At 45.3% G+C, this 25,266-nt stretch overlaps 1 protein-coding gene across 1 annotated transcript in view; it reads right to left on the bottom strand.

Annotated features, from left to right (window-relative positions):
* Positions 1-23,634, bottom strand: part of CACNA1B (calcium voltage-gated channel subunit alpha1 B) — a 301,213-nt gene extending 277,579 nt beyond the window's left edge. The window contains exons 1-3 of the mRNA XM_086475891.1: positions 23,375-23,634; positions 20,879-20,984; positions 14,189-14,328 (exon numbers count right to left, since the gene is read on the bottom strand). Coding sequence (XP_086332017.1) covers positions 14,189-14,328; positions 20,879-20,984; positions 23,375-23,634 — 506 coding nt within the window. The remainder of the gene's footprint in view (positions 1-14,188; positions 14,329-20,878; positions 20,985-23,374) is intronic.
* Between the last annotated feature and the right edge of the window lie 1,632 nt (positions 23,635-25,266).

Here is a 25,266-nt window from a genome sequence, read left to right as displayed (position 1 = left end):
CCTTCCCAGCCCCACCTCAATCCATCCATCCTAGTGCCATGAGGCTCCAGGTAAAGAGCTTTCCCCAGCATATTCACAGCAATCCCAGCTTCAGTCATGCTTCCTACACAAGCAGCAGGGCCAAAGCAGTGCCACCTCTGCCAGAAACAAGCTACATGGGGAGACAAACGGCTCTCTGCCCGCTCCAGCACAGCCCTGAGCACAGTGTGGGCACCCATTAAATCACAGCCCACGAAAGCAGCAGCAGAGGTTGTCCTCTCAGTCCCTCCATTACACAAGGTTCTGATCAGCCTTACAACAAGGTGCCCATGTGGTTCAGCTTTCTGTGCTGTACACACTGCCTGCATCAGTCCTGCAAGGACATCAAGCCTCACTCTATCACAGTCTTCTTTCCATGGGTAAGGATCTTCTTTTACAAACCACATTACAGTTATTTTAGCAACCTAGCCATGGACAGAAGGTTGTTTCTCTCAATCCTCTCTTACCTCTGGAGCAGCAGGCTGAGGAGAGATCATCTCCTGATGTTTGAAAGAGCTTGTTCACAAACCTCTCGGAGCTCTCGGAAGTTGTTTTCAGTTTTTAAAAAAAAACATCTACTGGCCAGTGGAAAAAAAAAAAACAACAGGCTTTTTGAAAGGAGCAATAGGCATGTAACCTATATTTGACATGTTTTCAGTGTGAAAAATAGTAGCTCGCAGTTGTGCATAGAGCAAGATTTGAGAGGATGGCAAGTTGAAAATTAGGAATTCAAGGTGAAGGCATTGTTCAGTGCACACAGGATGGGGACAGCATTACTTATATGGCCATTTCAGAAAGCCACACAGCCTCCCTTACTAGGAGATGCAATTATTAAACATGCTCTATTGCATTCATCCCCTCAAAACCCTTACACCCTTGGGCAGTGCTGTTATTTCCCACATGGAGCCAAGAGACCCGGCCTGTGCTGGCCATCATGCAGTGAAGTGGATCTCCATTCACACAGGCTGGTGTCCAGCCACTGTGTTGTCCTTCTGTTTGGAACCAGAGTGAGAACATGGACCATTTGTCACACGATGACATAAGCTCATGGAAGCGCTGCCATGTCAGCAGCAAGGAGTACCAGACATCTCTAAAACGGCAGGTACTTACTGTGCAGAGTTGGATGACTGAGGCCTGAATGAGCTCCTAGAGCTGACAGTGATGCTGGAGTACTTTTAGGCAAGCAGCCCAACTGTATTCTCAGAGCATCACCTATAACAGGGCAAAAGCATTACTCCCTCCTAACCCCAGTGGCAATGGGTTTACACCATGGTGCATGACATTTACCACTTGTGCCCGAACAGCTACATCAGCTTCTGTGGAGCTGACAAAAACAAAGATCAAGTTTGGTCTATGTGTATGACCAGGAAGATCAAGCAGAGCAAACGTCTGCAGCACCAAGGGACCTGTTTTGCAAAGTCACTTTTCTTGATCCTATCCATATTTCAGAACATCTCCAACTGAGCCCCATTAATGTAATTGATTTTTAATGGCATTCTCAAAGAAATGATGTGAAGGTTTTAACAGGCTATTAGACAGAAATGAAGCCTCACCCAAACCTTCCTCCCTAGGAACAAAGGTTTCCAAAGACGCAGGGGGGCTATTCCGTTCCTGCTAATAGGCAAGGAGGTACTTCAGTGGCCTGGGGAAGAGGGACACCAGTTCCCCATATTCCACCCCACGTGGTATTGATCCCATCACTGCTAGAGACCAGAGGTTTGTAATTACAAGGCAATGTTTTCTCATCCTTCCCACATAAGCAAGACCAGAGGGCAGCCCTAGAGGGATCAGAAGCAGAAATATTATTTGATGAGCTGGAGGTCTTCCAGGTTTCAAAAAGAAGCAAAGATAAAATACATGTCCTGCTTGCTTTTGTTCTCTGGGCTCCTCCATGTCAAGCAGGCTTTGGCCGATTTCTCAGATCAGGCCTTTGAAAACCAAACAGCTGAACCTGGCAGGCAGTTAAGAGTCAAATGGCGTCAGCAGCGCTGCTTTCCTGGTGAAGCTTGTGCTGCGTTAAACCGTTACAACCTCCATCCTCCTCCCGTGGAAAGACATGAGGCAAGGACTTCCAACTTCTCCCCTTTATTCATTCCCTACACACACCATGAGCCATATCTTTGCAACATCTACCCATGGTTCAAGCAATTTAAAGCCATGACATTATCCAAAGACTTTGCCATGGATGACATTCCTCTTTCTCTGGTCAGTCGCTTCTGACCCAGCAAAAGTGGAGCCACTATTTTTTTCTTCTCTCTAGCAAATCAGTGACAATACTTCTGGACATTTTGACTCAAAGCATGTCACCTCCCCCAAAGGTCCAATCTTTCCTCAGGTTAAAATCTGACAGACACCTACATTTGCAATTTCCCCTGTGTGGCACGCCATCGTTTTAACACATTCCCCGTGGTACACGAACACTGAGCTCCATGTAAGATTCTCCCACTCACTGTGAGTGAGCATCTACATTTCTAGAAGATTATGCTGTTACCATCTATTTTACTTCTGATTCAAATTCTCCTCACTTGATTTCAACATTTTTAAAGACTTATTTTAACTTCTTTTGAGACATTTAAAACTCACTTTTCAACACTGTCAACCAGCCTTTTTCACTGGTACATTACGAATTTGGGTACCATTATCATCTTCATTTTTAAAGAGGTTGAAGTGTGGATACAAAAGAGAAAAGCAACGGCCTAAAGTTCTTTATTAGCCAATGACATGGGCAGCAAAGAAACACAGGACACCCAAAATCCCACTCCATTGCTCAATCTGCTAGGCAAGAGAACCAAAACTATTAGCCTGTATCTGTCTCAGACACAGCATTATCTGCTGCTGTAGTCTCATGTTTTTTCATGCCTTCCAATTAAAGCAAGGAAATCTGATCATGCTGAGCTTCCTTTCTCCTTTTCACCTCTTGTGAAAGTCAGGGGTTGCCATAATTTTATACCTGTTATAATTAGCTTTGATGTTGTGACCTGGGAGGGGAAAAAAATACAGTGTTCTTTCAATAATAGACTTTGTGAATCGTGGAGTAGTCTTTTCCACAACTGGTAGCCAAGTCTAGTGTTTTCAAATCCTCTTACCTTGTACCTGACCAATTGAAGTCCTTTATTCATTACTACAGAGAAAGAAATGTAAACTGCACGAGCATCTCAGGACTCATCCAGCCAGTCCAGGCTTGAAGATGTTTGATCACAGAACTTCAGGAATTTGTAGTGCTTCTGCCCAGGAAGCAGGTAAACAAGGCTAGGATTTGGCATCAGAAGACAAAAAAGGTAAAATTTTTCATTTCAGCACATGTTTCTCTGGGTAAAGATAATCTGCATAGATCAGTGATGAGGCTATAGATGTTATCAGTTAAATGTTTTTGGAATGAAACAGCATCACTTACTTGGAGCTCATGGTTATGAGCTTCTGAAAAGAGTGGGAATAAAAAGACATTTAAGGACTTTGCTGAACTTCAGGTTTTGTCCTGTAGCCATAGCAGCCAGGATACAGTTGTTCATTGTCCTTATCAAGCCAAGACTTGACGCTTTCATCTAATCTTTTCCCCAGACCTACTTCTGATGACCATGAAAAGAGGTGCTACACATCTAGCAACAAATGCACCAGCCAAAACTGCATATTTCTTTACAGTGCAGGAATAGCTCACTGCCACTTTACACAGATTTTGGCTACTACCCTTCACCCAACACTGGATGACAGAAAAGCAGCAGAGATTTGTCTTTGGCATTGGGAGGGAGGTTTGTTAACACTCCTACCCAGCATGAGAGCTTTGGTGCCCAACTTTTGGCAGCTGGATGTGTTTTCTGGTCTCACTGAAGCCTCATTTGGGACAGGCATACCCTCTGACAAGATCATTTCACCTGCCAGAATCTTCTTCCATGTTCTAAATCCTGGAAAGGTTGGAGATTGGCAGCCAAGGACAGCCCTCTCCTCCCAAAGGAATGCCAAGGTGATGTACTACCATGGCAAGAGAGCAGTGACACTTCTGCAACACCTGGCCTAGTAGTGCCAGACCTCACTCCTCTACAAAACCAGAATACCTTTATCAAAGTGACATCTACATTATTAGAAACCACCTTAGACTCATTTTAAATGAGTGACAATTTTCAAGCCCAGATCTTTCCCTGAAATTTAGGCTTACAAGTTTTGAGGGCGCACTTAACACAGCACTGGAGTATTGAAGTTTCTGTCTAAGCTGTAGCACAGCTTGCAAAAAGATGTTTGGTCTTTAAATCAGACATTAAGTGATAGAATACCACTACTCCTATTGATAGTGTTTCATGTATAAAAAGACAAAGTTTAGCCTTGACATAAACTGCTGTATTTCATAGGTCATGCTGTAACAGACTGGATTGCTGCTCTGGAGTTATGTCTCCAGCATGATTCAGAAGAAATTACAAGATAAAGAAAAGGACAATTATGAAACAGCCTGTTCACATTTCCACCTGACTTATTTCAGGGAGCACCAGGAAAAGGGTCTAATCATCCTCCTTCAAAAATCCATTTCCTCTCTGGTGAATCTGCAAGTGATCTCTAGGCTCCTTTGGTCTCAAGACCCGAACCAGACCATTTCAGCTGAAGCCAATTCTTCTGATGAGTTCCATGAGTTAATTACATTTCCATTAGTAAAGAAGTTCTAAAACTTCAATTTCTTTACTGATGCTCTTTGAATCCTGCCAAAGTATAAGGAAACATGATTTCCTCTCTCTTTTTTCTTTATCTATCTCACCCTTATGAGACTTTCCTCTTAATTTTAACTCTCTTGGCCTTTTAATTTCTCTTTAAATGGAAGTTTCTTCAATCCTTTAATCATTTTCACAGCCTTCCTCCTAATCTCTCATGCCCAAACTTTATTCAAGGATGCTGTTTCAGGATGTTTGCGATGGGAAGCCAAGCCAAAAGACAGTCCAATCTTTCAGTCTTTTTTTTTTTTAACTGGAAAATAAGCTGAGAGCTCCAATTTCAGTACTTTTAAGTCCTGCTTGAACCAGAACTAAGCTACATCCAGCTATTTCTGATTATCAGCTTAGTTCAAGAGGCCTTCAGCACAGGGACATTTTGTAGCTGAAGAAGTCTTAGTCTCCTCTAAACAGGTCATTTCTCTCCTTCACTCCTTTAACTCTACATCACCCCATGAACCATCAGCATGCTCCTAAACCCTTAGTCTAACACTGGGTTCTTCCCGTTTTGCAGACCCTTACAGGGAATTTTTACATGTTTAATGAGGCAAAGGCGAGGGAGTCAACTTTAGCCTCTCTCCAGAAACATCCATAAGGAACAACCTTCACAGCATCTGCAAAAAGATTTACGGCATAAATGTGACGTGCTGAGAGCAGCCCTCTCCTCCTTTGAAAGCCCCAAGTACGGTTTCTATTCCCAGTGTAGCACAGCACCTCTCCAATCTCTATTTCTGATCTCTTCCTTGCTTAAATCTTACACAGCCCAACAAAAACTGACTTGAACTGAGCCAACAGCTAGACCCATTATTGGCTAAAATCTGGGGTTTAACTCAGGAATGACCTGAACTTCTTGCTCCAGAGGGATGCTTTTAAAAGTCTACAGCTGATCACGAGAACCGCCTACACATACACACCCACCCCTGTAGCCAGCTCTTGAAACCAAGACATCTCCAGCACTGACAGAATATCGACCAGAAAAACCTGACCTGTTTCTTCAATGTTCCACCCTGAGAAAACTGAGCAAATAAGTTTATTTCGCTTATTAACTAAAAAAAAAAAAAAAACAAAAAAAACCAATGAAAGGTGATTTTCCTGACCACCAGCATACAGGAAAATGGAGGAGGGAGGAGACACAAAGGCTTATATTTATTATCAGCCATTGATTTAGCTAATGCTAAATGCCACTCCAGGAAGGATAGATTTCTCATATGTATTTGAAGAGCACTGTTTAGGTGACAATGCTCCTCTGTGAGGATCAGGCAACTTTCCAAACCCTCTAGCTCACGCTACAGGTTTGACATTTGCCACACGTAGTAAGCAGGATTTCTTTCTCAGCCTAAGCTGCCAGGCTTCCCCATGGCACAAAACTGTCCTTCCCATGCAGCCAGCAGTCCATACAATGTACACTCTGCCCCATTCATCCTGCAGCCACTGGTATTACTGAACGCATACACAGAGGACCCCTTCCCTCCATTCCAATTCAGTCAGATCCTTCAGCACAGAGAAGATCCAAGATAGCTGAAGTTAAGCAAAGAGCCTGATCTTGGTGTCAAAAAGCGTCTCCAGGTACCAAATTGCGAGGTGCTGACCCTAGAGCTTGGGTTACCTATACAGAGACCTGGACCTACTCATCCTCCTGGTTCCTGCTTCCAGAACCAAAGCCTTGCTCTGGCCAGAACATCCCACACACCTTGTTAGTGGTTCAGCAGAAACAAAATGGAAGAATACTTTTCCACCTCTACTAAGTTCCCCTGATGCTTTCAGAGAGCGGCAATGGTCCCAAAGCATCCAAAATCTTTGGGACAAGTTGTGACTCCAAGGATGGGTGCACAAATATGATGCTGTTGCTCCTGGCATTCAGGATTAGATTACAATTAAAACTAGGCTGATTTTCTAAATCCTCATTCTTTTCAACAATCCCAGCCGGGTTCTTATCTCAGATGAGCAGGCACTTTGCCATCAAAAGCTGGCCACTTGGGAACTGGGACTCAGCAGCACAAGCAACATTTGAGAAACAGGAGCCTGAGACATCCTGCACACTCCTCCTCATCTAATCATGAGACAGCACTCCACACCACACAGAGGACTTGGGGGGTTGGGATTTTGGGGTGGTTTTTTGTTGTTTTTAAACTGGGAAGCATTAAGAAAATGAACATTAGAGCACTTCATAGCTGCAATTTTATTTGTTGTTTTGGTTTTGAATTCCTAGTATTCATACCCAGCTATAATAGCAGCTGGGTATGCAACACTTTCCACCCATAGAGAAGAGCAAGCAGTCAAGCAGATGTCCCTACTACATGATTGCTAGGGCAGGATCAGATACTAGGAGCAGACCACAAGGTCCAGAGTCATCTTCCCACCTGCAGTCTCCACAATTGCCTTTGTGTGGTACAGCTGGTCCCCTCAACAGCCTCCCTTTGAGAGCCATAAAAAGCTAAAAGTGCTGTCTGGACTCTGGACTAATGATCCTGCCTGGCTTTGATAAAGGCCTGGCTCCGATGACAAAGCACACCTCCCTTTCACTTGGGATGGCCACTTTTGCTTTACATCTGCCCAAGTTCAGGGCCCGCAGGGCAGGGAGCTGGAAGCACCCTCCGATGGTGTCTGACACCCTCCTCTTTGTGAACAAAGAGATTCAAAGAAACATAAACAGGCACAAAACATGGAAAGCAGCACAAGAGGGAAGACTGAAGAAACGCTTTTGTTTCCTCTCTCTCTGGAGAAAAGCTATTTGTCCGTGCCTCAACTTTCTGGCTCCTTGTTGTGCAGTACCATCATTTATCAGTTCACATACGAGCTATTCAATACCTTGCAGTCATTTGTAATAAAGCAAGACAGACAGACCTCAGTCTCATTACCTATTTGCCCTTGAGAAGTACTTTGACCTGAAACATTCAGTTTGCCACAACCAGAGCAGGGCCATGCTCTGGTTCTGCCAGGGAAGGGCCATCCCCACCTGGAGATCCTCTGAGGGTCTGTGACCATCTGTAGCCTTCCTCTAAGCACAGCCTGGAGTTCTCTGCTCAGGAAAGTGTCCTTTCTAATTCAGCAGCCAGCCACACAATTACACACTCACCTGTTTAACTTAACCTGCATCTACCCACCCCCACCAAAGTCAATGCACAAAAGCCACTGTAAGTAACAAAAAAAAAAAATGCATGAGCCCTAATTAACGCTCCAACAGGCTCAGCATGGCCTGGAGCCCCCTTTGCTAGGTGAAACAAGCCCAGAGGGAAATCAAGCTCCAATCCCAAGGAACCTGCTGCCCCACTGGGCAAAGATGGCTGTAATAGTGCATAAAAGGAAACAGGGGCATTTGCCAAGGTGAGTTTAGAGCCCACAAATCCTTCCTCCTTGTCCAGTGTCTTCTGCTTTGAAGGAAACTACTTTTCCATCTCCCTGAGAGCCTAGATGGCCAAGGGACAGAAAATAGAAGAACTTCAAACGGGTTTTGACTTTTCAAACTGAGACCTCACATGCCCTCTTCCCTTCCAATTACTAGCCACTCATTTTCTCTGCCTCAAAAAAAAGTTTGGTTACTCACCTTCCTCCATTACTGCCCCCATACACCAGCCAGATTGCTGGTTAACACCTTGCATTCAGGGAAACAGGTTAAAAAATTAGATAGCACAAAGGGAATTTATCTGATTTAATTTTGGAAGGTACCCTTAGCTTTTCTGAGCCAGCAAGTATCCATCCATCGTTGGAGCAAAAAAGAAATTGAAAACAAGGATCAGCTCCATTAAAATCTATAGAGGCTTTGCTCTTAGCATGACTCATGCACAATGCTAATAGCAATCAGCCTTAGCCCATCACCACCCATACTGTATAACCATGCAAAAAGGCTCACTCCTTTTCCTTGTGACAACTAATCAAAATGAAGCTTGTCCCTCTTAAAGTACCCATTTTCCCAACTCCTGTTGCTGCTCAGCTTTGCTTTCTAGCACAGAAATGCCAAAAGTTCCATGTAGGAAAAGCAGAGAGAAATCTGCATTTCTCTGTTCTTAGCCGCTTTATTCCCTAGGTGTCTAGATCTAAGGTTTATAAACAAAGCGCTGAGCATACTGTCTAAAGTGATGCTGGCAGAGCATCCAAGGACTTTCATTTCATTTTAGTTTTGCTTTTCAAATTACATTCTATGGTTATTTGTGGGTGGCAAGATGGAGGTGTTTTGGGGAGTACACAAGAGACAGTAACATAGGACCTCGTAATTCAGACATCTTGGTCTAAGGGCTTTTGAATGCCCAGGAACATGCATATGGACAAAAAAATGCTAGATACTATAGGCATCTATGTATACTTGATAGCTTTAAGAATCACAGCCCTCAACCAGACATCCACTTCTCAAATACTTTCATGGCCACATCTCACCCCACGCCCTGTCTAGGAGGTACGTCCACCTCAGATTGAAAGACTAGAGGTCCATAGCCTGCTGCACAGACCAGGCTGGATGGTTCCTATGCCTCCCCCTTTGACAGTCATCACTGCAACCAAGGCTGCTGCTGCTCCTCATACACTGCACCAGGAATAGCATCTCAGACTGCCCACATACTGAGATGATCCTGGTAACTAGCAAAGCTAACATCAAGGATGAACAGGTCTTTATTATGCTATTAAATAAGTTACCTTCCAAATTATTAGCATCACTAGGAGCTAGGAGCACATTTCTCAGTCATCCAGACAATCAAGATAATTCTAGCTCTTGTAATTTGTTCCTGACAGCCTGAGACATCAGTAACAGCACAGAGACTTTGTGCACATCATTTGGCAGCTCCAGGCCTGGCACACGCTGTCTCTGCCAGTCCCACAAGGCAGCTGATCCAACTGGCTCAAGAAGCTACCAGGACTCATCGAGAGCATTTAATCCAGGCTGATTGAAAGCCAAAAACATAAACTCTGCTGATAATGGACAGAACATGATCCTTTCGAGTGCTCCATTTATTTTTACCAGGTTGTGGTCACTGCCTCCAAGAGGATATGACAGAACTAGTAAAGGGCCAAGAGCAACAGCATAGGTCAGTGGTGCACAAGAAAGCGCTCAGGTTGAGGGAGGTTGAGCAGCATAAATCTGACCAGGGAAATGCTAGAGATTCATAAAACCATGAGCATGTGGAAAAAAGAATGGTTATCCTCCAGATCTTACTATACAAAAATCTAGAAAGCAACAGTGGAAATCTCTTTTTCATCATCCCTTTTTGTCATCACTATGATAAGCAGCACTTTTTCTTGTGGTATGTAATTAAACCTTGAGACCTGTTACCCAGGATATGATGAAGCCAAAAGTATAAACAGGCTCCAAAACACAACTAAGGATGACAATCCCCTTGGACCACACAGTTTAAAAGCCATCAGATCCATATTTTTTCTCAAAAATCCCTAGACATCTGAATTTTGGGAATCAGGAAGATAAGGATCCTTTTATCCATGCCTTGTTCTCAGTTCTTCCCCTTAGCAGCCACCCTATTACAGCAGCTTCAGCTAGAGAGGATGTTTGTAGTTTAACTCAGTACAGCAGTTCCTTGGGCTATTGTATCCAAAGCCCAGGACACCAGGAGAAATCTTCCCATGAACTCCCATAGGAACGGGTCTGAACCCTCAAGGCCCTGAATCCAGGCTCATAGTTCCATCCACTTCCATCTGAAGGGTTTGGATGTAGGGAGGACTTTGTTCCCAAGAAAACTGTGGTGTGGATTTCTGAGGTTTCCACCCCAAGACAGGTTGCAACAGTAGAGTAAAAAGTCCCTTTGCTCCTACATGGGGAAAAGCGCATTAAGACTGTAAGTTGCCAGGCGAGAAATTGCGTTTTTGTGCGATTTAGAGCTGCTCGTGGGTGATGTCATCACTGGAGTGAATGCAATCCCATAAAAATGTGAAAATAAAATGAGCAGGAGCTATAAAATATACGTGTATCTCTCCTCAATAGCAACAGGCACATCACAACAGGGCAGCTTTCCTTGATACTCATCTGCAACTGGAGAGTTTACAAGAAACAACTAAAAAAAATTACGGAGGAAAAAAATCTTTCAAGGAGCAGCAATCTATTCTTTTTCCCAGCCTTTACTAACAGCAAATCAACATGCTTCCTTGAAAGTAAATTCAGAGCATGGCTGGAGAAAGAAACTGAGGGAGTGTTTTCTGGAAAAACAAACCAAGCCAATTTGGACTACTAGCTGGTAGACTCCGGTTTAGCTCAATAGGATATTGATCCTGGCTGCAAATAACACAGCCCTGATTTATTTTCTGATTAACAAGTCCTACCGTCTGGTTTTGACAAACAAAATGTCCATCATTGCAGGTAAATTTTTTTTAAAATACGTATTTATCAATTATGCCAGTGTGCAGGCACTGAGTAGCAAAAAAGGAGGTTGGGAAAAACAGGCAGAAAGGGTTACTGCATGATCACTGTAATATTTACATAAGGGTAAGTTCAATAAATGCAGAGCCTTCCCCCACAGCCTCCTCCAAAACACACCCAGACACTGGCTGGCCTTCTCCCTATGGTAACAGCTAACAAGAGCAAAGCTGCTCTTAGCTTCTATAGGTTTTAGCTAAAAGCTGAAAATGAGATCAGATTTTCCGACATGCACAATTCACCTTAATAAAAAGGTGCGCTCAACAGGATTAGCAGGTATACACCTCTGCATGTGGTATCATGAAACACATTTTCATGATCTTTCATGTTTACACAGAAAAAAAAAAAAAGAAATCAAAATCCCTCTATAATATTGAGGATCAATGTGAAACTGAGCTTAGGAACTGAATGCTGATCACTGCCTGGGAAACACGAAGTAACATTTTCAAGTAGAAATCTTGCACATATGGCAAAGGAAAGCTTTTGATAGAGTAGTAAAATGATATTTCAAAAACTGATGTCCTACCTATCTATATTTATAAGAACACATTAAGTATGAGTTTAGCAGTCCTTTTTTATTATTCTCTGATAAATTACAGAACCTGCTTGATCACACAGATCTGAGACTACCTTCCACAGAAACGAAAGTTAAGGTCCCACCTGTGTCACCACCTTGCAGCCCCTCCCTGGAGGATCAGCCAGGTTTGTCAGTCGTAAATGTTATTCCTCAGCAACCTGCCTTTAAAGTCTCGATGCAGAAATGCCCAGATGGCATCTGTCTCCAACAAACAGCCTTGCTCAGACTTCCCCTTGTTAGCTGAGCTAGGGCAGGCAATGGGCAGATCAAAGGGTTGCTGGCCAGTGAAGGAAGCCCAAGGAAGAGAGGCTCCAGCTTTCTAGCACAGACCCATGGCAACACAGGAGTGAGCCAAGAACATAATAAGGATCTAGGAAATTCAGAGCAAAGCACAACAGGCTACAGACAAAACACTAATTCAATCCCCTGTGTGAAGCTGCAGATCTTTCAAAGTTATTTCGCTACTTTAGGTCCCTCCACCTCATTACTGGGTTTGGAAATACAGCCCCGGATTCAGGAAAGCATTGCTCTAACCAGGCACACAACTGACCCTGTTATTTGCAACAGGGCCCCCTCCAGATGCCAAAAATTTGGCATAAGCTCAAGCACCTTGCTAAATCCAGCCCTCGAATTACAGGATTAGAGGTCTGTGGATTTCCTCAGTAGAGATGACTCTTGGACTTAATGTCGATCCATTTACAATTTGCCTCCCCTGCGTTGCCTGCCCGGTGGGAAGTCCGTGTACAAGACAGCTTCAATACAGCCCAGCTAGTATCACCATTGGAAACCAGCAGCTTTGACGTTAACAGGATTGTACTTCAAAAGAATACGTGTGTTTGCAGATGGCAACAGGGTTCCTTATTACAGCTGTCTAATCAAGCCAATATTCCGCAATTATGCTCAGAGATCAAACAGCGCTGCAAACAGCACTCACAAAACCAGTACCAGTAAGATGCTGGTGTCACACCCAGCATCGCACATTTGGTCACGATTCCACAAGCACGGCACACACACGTTTCAGCTACTGTTGCAAAACTCACTTTGAACATCTCAGTCACAGCTAGACAGTTTTAAAACACACATCTATTTAATTCTTGGCCTGTGCTTATGAAAGAAAACTAATCTAAAACATGCCTAAACAAATAACAATATGGCTGTAATTCAGGGAAGCTTTTATGTATAGCCTTAACTTTAAGTACAGAACCACTGGAGTCAGCTGAATTCAAATGTGTACTTGAATGCTGTGCTGAAGGATAAATTAAACCACATGCCAAAGTCCTTTCCAGAATCAGGGCCTTGATTTTTTTTTTTTTTTTAAACATACAAAAGGGCATAGTGTTAACTAGGGATCAGAACATACTATCAGTGCAAATAATTGTAGCATCTGTGCTAATTCTTTTTTCATCCTGGTACCCTCTGTGCTTCCAAGTATGTAAATCTGATTCTCCTTGTGGCTCCACTGAAGTTTCTATTGATTAAATACCCAGCCCCAGCAGCAGGAGAATCAAGTCCTGCATATTTATTTTCTTCCTCTCAATACATAAAGAATTGCCTTTGGCCCCTCAATCGCTATATCACATGGTATCCTGAATGCAAATAGAATTACAGTGATAATGTACCTAATGAATACATTTGTATATGTATGAAAGCATTTGCCTGGCAGCATCCTACTCTACACCACTAACCAGACCAAAGAATCTATGTGTTCGTCACACATAGTAGCAGAGAAGGTGTATGAAATGAATGCATATTAATAACAAGAGCCAGACTGCATTCTTCTAGGGAAAAACTAACTGAACTCCTTCCAAGATGAGGGCTGCAAGATCAGGACCTCACACAGACCTTGGGAGCATTTCCTTTGGAGCTTTAAACCACAATTTGTAGACCATAGGTGTTACTTAATGTTTGCGTTTTCATTACCCGTTAGCATCACACTACATTTGTATAAATAGAAACTGTTGCAATGTATAACAAAAATATTGTAAGCATTTCCAAGAAAGAAATTAGTAATATCATTTCAAACCAGGTTACAAAATGCACAGGTAATGTTTTCTGCTCAGTCCTTTATAAGACATGCACCCTCTTTGAATTATTTTTGGAAAAGCTATTTTATAGCAGACCAAATTCATTCCTGCAGAAACTTCACTGATTCCAGAGTTGTAGTAGCTTAAAAATGAGATTCACTTCATTTGTTAGCTCGCTCCACGTTGTCTTTTAAAATCATCCTGTAATGTCAGAAGATTGATTTAAATCAGGTTCAAGTACCTAGTGGCAATTAGAACCTGCAGAGTCCAAGAAATGTCAGTAAGCTTCTGGACAAGATACATCCAGCATATATACAAACAAATATCCTCAAAGCCTGTTTTTATTTGGTTCAAACACTTTGAAAGTGATTCATTCAGCACAATAACCATTATATAAAGACAGTAAGGTCAGACACAGTTTTTTAGTTCTATTTCACTAAAATCACTCCCACCCCAACCCACAATTAACAAACACCACAAATCAAAGCAAGAGTCCCCCTTAAACTTAGGGCAAGAGGAGGTCACTTACCCTGTGAGGACCACAACAAAATCCATCACGTTCCAACCGTTTCGGAGGTAAGAGCCTTTATGAAATACAAACCCCAGAGCGATGATTTTTATACCAGCTTCAAAACAAAATATTCCAATAAAGTACGGCTCAGTGTCATCCTGGAAATGAATAAAAATCAAAGATGTCAAGGACCTGTGCTTCTGCACTGATAGCAAGAGTCATATAAACAGCTACGTGCCCTAACTTCACACCCTTTTCAGCGCTCTGAACAGAGTTGAAACCAAAAGCTTTAACTTTACCAGAACTAAGCACAGAGAAAAATTTCATTATTATTTCTCTGAAGGTAAATTTGATTTTTTCCACACTCGAAATTCTTTGTCTTTATTCTGATCATTTCACCCCACACTTTCCACACTTACTCAATATTCTGGAGGGAACTTAAATACTGAAATTTTGCTCTAAGGGTGTATTTAAACCTGAGATCACTTATTTCTGTACTTATTGACATGGAAGAAACCATGTGCCTTACAATTCATCCAGGAAACTGAAACAAGAGGATATCTTGGGGAGTAACAGTCAGGACAGCAGGCTTGCAAACACTGGCAGGAAATTATTTATTTATCATTTATTCCATCAGTTCTTCCCCCACTCTTTCTCCCCCATTTCCTCAGTTTTCACAGCTGCAGTCTCATTTGTTTTCCTTTCTATCTGATTCAGGGAGAAATCCCCATTCCTTTCCATTAGCAGCAGAAGCAGTAAGGTTTGTGTCTTAGGCCCATAGTGCAGACTAAAGCATGCCATGGGATCACAGCTTCATGTCCTAGCTCAATAGAGAGACAAATCAAGCTTAATCTCCACAGTTTTACTAAACCATTTTTTTTCTGTCTGTAGCACCAGATCCCTTAGTATTATACTTTATTGATGAGAGTTTCAGCACAAATTCAATGCCAAATAGCAGCATTCACATTTGAAAGAAAGATGTGGGCAAGAAATGGGAACAAAGCAAGAGGTGAAAGCAATGGATATCAGTTTCAAGAACATGTTAATTAGCTTTGGCACCTGTAACCAATTTCTAAATGTGCCTTAGATTTCAGCTGAAGTCAATGGAAGAAAAGCAGCCCTACCCAAAAGGAAGCAAACTCCCAAATTAAGAGATTAGAAATCTTTGTTCCAGTGGTTTCAGCATTTCTGACCATCAGAGCCAAAGAATTGAGCTGCTGTTTGATACACAGTTGTTTACATTTTGCCATTCTACTAATGACAAAAGGTGGGTTTAGTTCTCTGATACAGGAAGAGCATGAATGTCAAGTCTTGTGGCCACAGAGCAAAGAAAGAAGCAGTTTTGATATGGTAATTTATTTTACAAGCATGGTAACTCTTGCTCAACTCTGACCCAGCACTGGCACACAGACCCATGCTTTAGGTATAGTACTTGCCACAGAAAGCCAGGTTTTTCACACCTAGAAGACCAATATGATAGCATGCCCCTCCCAAAGAAGCTTACACACTTAACACATCAGTGCGTACCCAACTCAGCAAGTCAACCACATAGCACTAATCACTGAAGATGTATCCAAGCTGTTGGAAATTACTACTTCTGGACAAGCTTTTCCATCACTGGCTGAATTAGAGTTTTGTTACCTACAAAGCAGCACCCCACATCCCTACACACCTCAGTGACTCCAGCTCCTCCATATACTTCATATTTCACCCTATGTCATCTCTACTCCCCTCTATCTTTCCTAACCTCACAGCTCAAACAACTCCACCTCCCATTCCCCTACAACCAGGCAAGATGACCAGTCACCTGAAGATCACACACAGCCTGGTCAGACAGCAAAACAGAGCAGGTGACTGTTGAGCTCACACTGTCAGCCTTTGGCTGAAGTGGAGGAGAAAGAAACAAACCCAAAACTAGCTCCTCCTCCAGCCAAGGAGCAGTTTCCACAAACAGCAGCACCTCCAAGCCCTCTGGCCCTCCACAGAGACTCACTGACTCTGCTTAGAGGATACAGAAGATGTCACTGACAGCCTGAGAAACTCCAGCTCTCCATCTCAGTGCTGTTTACTCACAGAGAAACAGGACCAATGCAAGGCCATCAGACCTTTTATGACCTTCAACAAAAATCCTACAATAAGAGTCTTCTTCCAACAGTTTCTCCACAGCAAGAGCTAAAGGCATCCCAGGACTCCAGCCAGTACAGAAAACAGGGAAGAATGAAGAGGGGGTCAGAAATCATCATATGTGATTGCAGGAGACATTACCTTACTGCTCCTCTGCTTTCTCTTACGCACACAGCAGCACTAACAGCCTAGTCTGCCTCGTCTTCAACCCCACATCTTCTAGTTCAACAAGTATATAGAAGTCTGCAAATAAAGGCCTCCCAGCCCATCCTATATTTCCATCCTACAACTACTAGCATGTCTCTGAAAATAGCACTTCTAACACACACAAAAAATACACCTTTACCCACATACACTCCCCCTCACTAATCCCACGCTTCCTGGAAGCCTTATATCTACTCTGCTACCAGTCCTTTGCTCAATCTAGGTCAGGTGCCTTGCGATTACAGCTCCCAGCTTTAAAGAGCCAGGCTTCAGGTACTCAAGGGTTTGATAGAATATGCTCTTCCCAAAGCAAAGACTACACAGAGCTCTTAGGAAGTGGGTCACAGAAGTTCTTGTCAGCTTCTAGGGAAGCAGGAAGGCTCACAGATGGGCTTGAGTATTTATTTCAAAGAAAAACTGTCGTTTATAGGATTGGCAGTAAGTAGCTGGGGAAATAAGAGGGGATAGAAAGAGGGTCTTTTCTAAAGCCTGTCTAAATTTCCACTAATTTAGCATAAGAATCAGGGCAGTAACAACAGGATAAAAAGTAAAATTTATGCCCAAATCGCTATTGAGGCCTGCTGCTGAAACAAAGGATTCACATAACTGTGTGTGGTGGAAGGAGCTGGAAGGCAAGGACATGGGTGACGTCCTGTGCAGCACTGAAATGGCACTGCTGTCGGCTCAGAAATCCTGCTGCCATGGCACCCTGAAGCCCCCTTCAGACAGGAGGCTGTGTGGCTGCTTGGGCTCAAGAGTGGGAAAGCAGGTGATAATGAGTATCAATGTGAGTGCTTGGAAGGAGGGGGGAGAATTTGGGCAGCAGCCAGAGCTGTGCCAGCAGGTTGTTTGCTGTGGACACAGCAAAGCTTGAGACTGGGCCAAACACACATTTAATCAATATGTTTCAGATCAGGAACAACTCCTGAGTCTGGAAAGTCATTACTATTCCTAGCCCATGTCCTAGTGTCTTTCCTTGGCCTTTGGATGTGACAACCTTGATGGGTTTGGGTGTGTAAGGCTTTGTTCATGCAAAGGTTAATATGAACAGCTCACATATGACTGCACGAAGTGCCTGTGGACAGGACAAAGAACTCAATCTGTTAGTAAAGTGCAAGAGCTGTCATGCTGAATATCTGAGAAAAGTTATGTTTTGCCCTCACATCAAAAACACCCGGGGGAGCCAAACACTCAGAGCCCTTTATGGCATGCAGCTGAACATCCTACAGACCCACAGGTGTCCTCAAACAGGGTGTGCCCCAGAGTGGGGCAGAAAATAGATTTCTGTCCTGCAGGTTCTGATATCATCTCTGTCAGGCTGGAACAAATCTATGGTCTACTGAAGCTTCTCATGAAAAACTGAGAAATTAGGAAGGAGACAGGGAGAGACTTGAGTGTGCCTCAGCCTGAACCGCCAAGAGCATCATGAGCAAGACATCTACCTGCAAGGCCATTCAGGGCTCACATGTGAAGCTCCCGTTCCCATATTTGGAGCTCTCACTACCAGGCTCTGGGACACTCAGTACAACTCCCTCAGCATCTTTTCAGTTGGCACCACTCCAGCGTGTACAAACAATGCAATATTTATTGGGACAGAAACTGACTGACTCTACAACCTATTGGCTAAGGCACTCAGCTGAGATGGACAGTAGCAAGTTTATATCATCTCTGTTCCAGCGGATAAGTACTGACAGGAAGTAAACACTTCCAGCAGCCGAAGTATGCGGGACTTCCAGCTCAGAGTAGGCAAGATCCTAAGGCGTAGGTTATTCTGCTGCTAGTGAAAGAATGAGCTTGTTTGTCTTGTCTGAAGAGCAAGGACTTGAAGCCAATACTCCAGTTACCACTAAATGCTTTGACCACCAGACTGAAGTTTTCTCAGAGCCCTGGTTTTGATCAGAATTTCCATCCTAGAGCCAAGTAATGCTTTTCTGTGCTACCAACTACATACAGAAAATGGACAGAGAAAGATTACTCATAACTCAGCCATTCCATTTCTTGAAACACTGCATATACTGAGACATCACTTGCTCTTCCCATGTGCTTAATTAACCCTGCTTGACAAGTAACATGAGCACAGAAAACAACCTAGTGAGATGGCACTGCAGGTTTGTATCTTGGGTCTCTGGGGAGGTACACAGAAGAAAATTTTGATTAGAAGAGAAAAATCATGAAAATGTTTGTATGGACTCCTCCTCTTTTTCTCAACTTTAACAAACAGACAATCTTAAGATTTTTTTCTTTGTATCTGCAGCACAAAGTATCCAGGCAGCTTTGGTTTTCCTTCAACAATTCTGCCTACATCTCTCAGTCATAAAAGGCTTGTGATGTGCATCTTGTATCCTTAAGATCTGATTAACTCTTCAGTGATGAGCCCTCACTGAAATGTGGAGATTTTAATGAACCCAGGAGAAGAAAAGATGTATCCAGAAATCATTAACCAAAAAAAGGCCAATTCCATTGCTGCCAAAGACAGCAATAAAGCACCTGGTGTCCTGCATGGACTTATAATTTGGCTCAACAAACCTATAAGTATATGGGAATGTTCACCCACTCTGATTTAGCACAGATCAGTAACATTTTCAATGAAGCAACTTACAGTTTGTGGAAGTGGCAGGAGCATTCTAAAGAGGTTTCACTTTGAAAAACAGAAGACAGCTTTCCTTATTGACAATGCTTACTCTTTCCATTGTATGTTGAAAATAGAAAATATTTCGTGACTTGTAAAGATTCTCAGAGTTAATCAATGACAAACCCCTTTATACTTCAGAGTTACTAATGTGCTGTAGTTAAAATGGCTTCGGAATATCTGGATCAAAAAAAAATGCCGCACAACGGTGTTTGGGGCAAAAATCAGGGGTTAATTGTTCTCTCATCACCAAGGCAGAACCAACAAGGCGGAGACTGTGCATGTAACATACAGTTATATTACACTATTTGTCGGTAATGCCAGTGCCCCCCTTTGGAAAGACTTGGGCAGGAACTGAAGGGGTGTGTGTGGTACTGGGTGCTGTAATATGGGATTAATACAATGGGGAAAAGGACCAATAAAAAGCCTCTAGGATTGCCTTACAAATCTAGGGATACAGAGGAACACAGAAACAATGTGCTAACCACACCTACTGCTGCTGAAAATAACATATAACCAAAGGGTTACCAAAAGAGAACATCCACAAAACTACTTTTCCCCTTCACTAGTCTATAAATTCATAACAATGGAAGGCATTTCCCCAGCTCAGTCGTTACCCTGGGTCTAAACCTGGGCTTTGCTCAGAAACCCCGATCCCAAAACGTACAAAGACATGTTTGATGACAGAAAGATCAACATACGTGAATGCTCTTAATTTTTTCCTTATCTCTTCTTAAGCACAAAATAATTAAACCAGAAAGAGACCAAGCAAACACAAGGTTGGTGGGCAGCCAGCATGAATGGATGGATGCGTTTCCAACTGGGCAGTATCAACTAGCTGACCCTGGAGCTCTTTCTAGATCTATCACTTACACACTTTTCCCTGGTTCTGAAGAATGAGTTTGTGAGACTTGCCCAGTGGTGTGGACCAACCTTGGAAACGGAAGCAAACAGCGTTCAGAGGCTCTAGGTTTTGGCAGCAAACCTAATATTGTCTTTGTCTGCATAATTTAATTTCTACATGTAAAACACATATGGATCCATATTTAGCCTTTGAACATGCACCAGGATTTAGGCATGAAAGATGTTCCAAATCAGTAACAGCAGGAGAAAAATCAAACCAAATATTACCCATTTTTCCTGCAGTGATGATAAATGGAAGAACGATTTTGAAGCTATTCTTATATTTTCTTTTGAAGTAAGGTAATTTGACTCATTACCATAAAGCCTGCAGGTAAATTATTTTTCTCTGCAAGCTGATTTCTTTTTTTCGGAAGGGAAGTGTAATTATTTAAACCCAGAGTTTGCTTTGTAGGGTCCTGGATATATGCTGTAACAAGAAGACAGCTGAAAGACATACGGACCTAAAAGGTTACTGTTCTACAACTTCCTGGGAAAATATCACAGAAGTTCATCTGATTCTACAGACAATTCTGAGCATTTGGCAGTCCCTTCCTGTCTTGGTCCATAGACAACCGAAGTTTGCTGCTCATCTGATCATAATGTAAGATCCATCTCTTCTGCAATTGGGCAGGGCTGGCTAGAGTGATGAAGCATTCTTGTGAAGAAGAGATCAGCAGGTTAGATTTATACTTGTTGTCCCTGACTTATTTTTCCTGATTGTCAGGTCAGTGCCCATTTGTTTACGTGTGGATCTTCAAAACAGATACAAGCCCTAGCAACGCGGCGTGGCTGACTGCTTTTTGTATTAGACCAGAAACAAAAAAAGCAAATAAATGAATGCAACTCACCAATCTCTCTGACATAGGTGTCTTGTCTCCATCCGGCAAATGTTGCTCCAGAGCCAGCACAATACAATTGGCTATAATTGTAGCTAAAATCATGTATTCAAATGGAGTGGGAACCAGAAGTTAAAGAAGACACTAGATGATACAAGGAGAACCTCACCCAAATCCCGTTCCTACCTAGACAATACATTAGTTGAGTATTCTAAGATCTCTCATCTTTTTTGAAGACATTTAGTCTCCTTGACTTCCTTAGTCCTTTCTGGGCTGTCTTTGGAAGAAAAACAGGAAATTGGCTGGCTCCTTTGAGAGAGTTAGTGACTTACACAGAATCCAAGCTGCTCAAGAAATTTGGGAACCAGAAAGCAAAAGGTCCAAAGGAAAAAAAAAACCTACTACTAATTATTATTTTTAAATGAGATTGATAAGCTAAACTGCCCCAAAATAGATTATATAGCTGAATGCCATCTGCTGAACTGTTCTGCAGAAATTTCCTGTCGTTTAACTTGAGCGCATAGTGCAAATAAGCGACAGGCTAGAAAAGTTTGATTTAGAGTGTCTCCGCAGCTCCAAACCATGAATTACGGCTAGATCGCCATGCCTGTTCCTGGGGAGAACAAAACCGCCAGCGGCCTGTCGGGCTGTTCGAGGGCACTGAGCGCAGGGGAAAGACGGCAGCCCCGGCACCGGGTCCCCCCTTGCCTTTCGCCGGCGTCTCTAGCCCCGAGCTGCGCCTGGCCCCTGCGCTCCCAGGGCGGAGCCGCGCCGCGGCCGGCAGCGGAGACCCAGGGCGGCGGCGAGCTCCGCTCCTCACCGCGGGCAGCCCCGCTCAGCACCGCGGAGAGCCCCGCTCAGCACCGCGGAGAACTCCGCTCAGCACCGCGGACAGCTCCGCGCCTCGCCACGGACCGCTCCGCTCAGCACCGCGGAGAGCTCCGCGCCTCGCCGCGGACCGCTCCGCTCAGCACCGCGGAGAGCTCCGCGGAGAGTTCCGCTCAGCACCGCGGACAGCTCCGCTCAGCACCGCGGACAGCGTCCTGCCCCAACCGCCCCCGCGGTGGCACCGTCGGCTCCGCGCCCGGGCCTCGCCCCGCACCTCGCCCCGCAGCCCCGGCGTGGGGAAGGGCCGCGGCTCTGCCGAACCCGCAGCGCTGTGGGTCCCCTCCCCGCGCTTCAGGGGAAAGGCGCCCCAGAGCCAGGAGAGGGGCAGGCTGCGTCTAGCCCGGCAGGAACGCGATGCTCCGACTTCGGAGCTTTGGAGCTTGTTTATTCAGCCTTGAATGTGGGGAAGGAGAAGTGGACGAGGAAGTACAGCATTCCCTGTGATTTTATAATATGGACAGAAAGATCAATACGTGTGTCCTCGGGGCAGGGAGGGAAGTGTATGCGTTCTGCTGGTGTATATTTTTCCTGTTAGCCCCTCAGGAAGTGAAAACTGGGGAAGCCTGAAGTGGAGCTGGCCTCTGTGGCAATTGAAAGTGTTGCTAGGAGGCTGGGAGGAGGCCTTGCTGCTGTTAGCTGAGGATTAATAGGTGTGTGATATCACATGAAAAGAAAACAACCAGCTCCCTTGAGATCGCCAGTGTAACGCACTCTTGTACACACACGCGCGCGCACGCACACACACCATATCTACTCCCTGGTAACATCAAATAATCTGCTTCCCTTTTCTCATGGCTTACAACCCCACTATGTGCATCACTACAAGCAAAGCTCCCTTCTGAGGAAGATTTCTGCAGCTCACTTGGCCTGGGAGCTGCTTCTGAGACAGAAAGCATCTGCCCTTTTCCCAATACAGCAGATCACCCTTCTCTCCACTGACTGCCTTCCTCTGCCACGATGATTTTATTTTTTCTTTCTCTCTTTTTTTTTTTTTTCCAGTACAGCCTGAGCTTAGACTCCACACCTAATCAAAGTGACAAGATTCATGTTGATTCTAATGGATACAGGAGGTGATGCACTAAAAGCCTAGCTGCAACGATTGTACTAATGGGATTCACAAGGTACCTTGGCTATCAATGTCCCTACTATCAATGCAGCTTTAATGTGAAGGTGTCACCGTTTTTATTCCACATTCCTTCTTCTAGTCAGAGTGAGAGTTGAAAGGCTCTAAGATGGAAATGACAACCAGGATTCATTAGCATGACTCTCACAGAACCCGTCGCATTTGGCTTAAATTGTAGGAAACGTAAATCTATGCAACTGCATGTCTCACACCTAAACACACACGTACACTTACGCACACCCTGGCATAGTCAAAAGCACACTCCACCATTCCCACAGAAGCAATTTCCTATGATACCCAGCTACACGGCCGTACATTATATCAGACACACAGATCCATGTCACACACACCCATTACACACACTGGATCACACATGCACGTCTACGTTAGCACCAGACACCCATCCTTAGCTGCCCAGGGGGATCTCTTTCCTCCAGCCTCCCTCTCCCCCTCCCCACCTTCCCCACTGTGCCCACACACCCTCCCTGAAAGGATATGGCCATTCTGTTATTCTCTTGGCGTATTTCCGTATAACGTTATCTTCACTGAAGATGAAGAGGGATCTGTTGACTGTGAAGCAGTTCTGTTTGACAGGGATGGGGTTGTAGAGAGCCATAGTCCTGGCTCTCTGAGCCATCGACTGCTTATACATCCTTTGGCCGGCTTGGGGGCCACCTTGTCGGCTGCTCCCTCTTCCAGCCCCGGCTGGCCCTCCACCTCCATAGCGGGTTGGCAGATCATCCCCAAACCGAGCCATTCTCTCAGTGCACGGAGCCGGGTACTACAATCCAAACTGGCAGCCAAGGCGAGAGGAAGACGCATCACAGCACGCAGCACTTCTCCCTCCGGGGGCTTCAGTTGCGGGATTGGGATTGATCGCAGCAAAATACATAGATATATTTAAAAAAAAAAAAAAAAAAAAAAAAAAAAATTAAAAATCCCTTTCTCTTCCTCCACCTCCCTCCTCTTCCCCGCCGCTGTGGCTGCCCGGCGGTGGAAGGAAGGCGCCGGGGCTCCGCTCACCTCCCCGCACAGGTGCCGTCTCTCCGGCCCGACCCCATGGCCGGGGCGGCGGGGGGTGGCCGGCAGGGCGGGCGCGGTCCCTTCCGCGGGGGCCGGCGGGGCGCTGGGCTGGCAAGGGGCTGCGCTGCTGCCGTGCCCGCCGCGGGAGCGCTCCGCCGTGCCCAGCCCAGCCCAGCCCGGCCCGGCCCGGCTCCGGCCCGGCCCCGCCGCATGTGATGCCCGGAGCCAATCGGCCGCCGCGGCTCCGCCCGCTCCAGTCCCCGGCACCGGGAGGCGGGCGGGGAGGGAGGGAGGGATCCGGCCCGGCTCGGCCGCCGCCGCCCACCCCGATAAATACGGAGGAGCCGCGGCCACTCCCCGGGGCCGCGGGGAAGGAGGGATCGAGCCCCCCCCGCCAAGCCCCGGCTGGGGGGTGCCGCCGTCTTGGGGGGGGGGGGGGAGACGGGCCCCCACGCCTGCGCGCAGCTGCCCAGATGTGCATTGCCCAGCTGCTGCACCCATAGGTGCCCCCGGCCGCGGCGGGGTCAGCGCTGGAGCTCCCGTCACCCCCGGCTGCGCCCCCGGGAGCCGCGGGGAAGGCTGGGGGCAATGGGGGAGGAGGGGGGAAGGAGGGGGGGGGGGGGAGGGGGATGCAGCTTGAAACGGGGGCGCAAGGGAGGGCAATGGGGGTGCTCATTGCAGACCCAGCCCCTGGGGCGGGCGGTGGCCGGGAGGGCTGCGGGAGGAGCGGGGGAGGCAACCCCCGCAGCAGTGCACACGGGTGGGCGAGGCGGTGCGGGGCTGGGTGCGCACAGGCTGCCTCGAAACAGGGAGCTGCGCCCTTCTGGACAACTTACTTTGTTTCTCCTTGGTTTGAATGACTCCTGCAGAGCACTGGATACCTTTAATCCTGTATTTATGGACGAAATCCTTTAATCCTGTTTATTCCAACGCTCTCCGTTGCTCCCATCCACCACAAGTCAGAAGCTAACTCCTCCTTGTTCCTGGAGCGCCTCACGTCAACAGACACCGCAGTAGCTGGTGAGGATATGCTTTTGCATTTAGGCTAAATCTGGGATACAAATTATTAACTTGTAGAAGGGACCCTCCAGAGAAGTCCGGGCTGTCAACGGGGGATGTTTTCACTTCCCCCACAGTAAGAAAACCCTGGACTCTGCTGCTAATGTGTTTTTGCCTTAGTCATCCAAGCTGTCTCAGTTCAAAACCAACCCACCAACTAGGCAAGTCTGTAGCAATAACATCTGCTGGCTTCAGGAGACAGCAAGAGGGCTGGCAACAGCCACAAATGGCACAAATAAGGGCTGGCAATATCCAAAGGGTGACCCTCCAGGAAAAACCAGCTTCTTACCCAGGGGGTTGGGAGCCA

Source organism: Leptosomus discolor, chromosome 19 (assembly GCF_034619465.1).
Source record: "Leptosomus discolor isolate bLepDis1 chromosome 19, bLepDis1.hap2, whole genome shotgun sequence".
NCBI lineage: Eukaryota > Metazoa > Chordata > Aves > Leptosomiformes > Leptosomidae > Leptosomus > Leptosomus discolor.
This window is presented reverse-complemented; position numbering and strand designations above follow the sequence as displayed.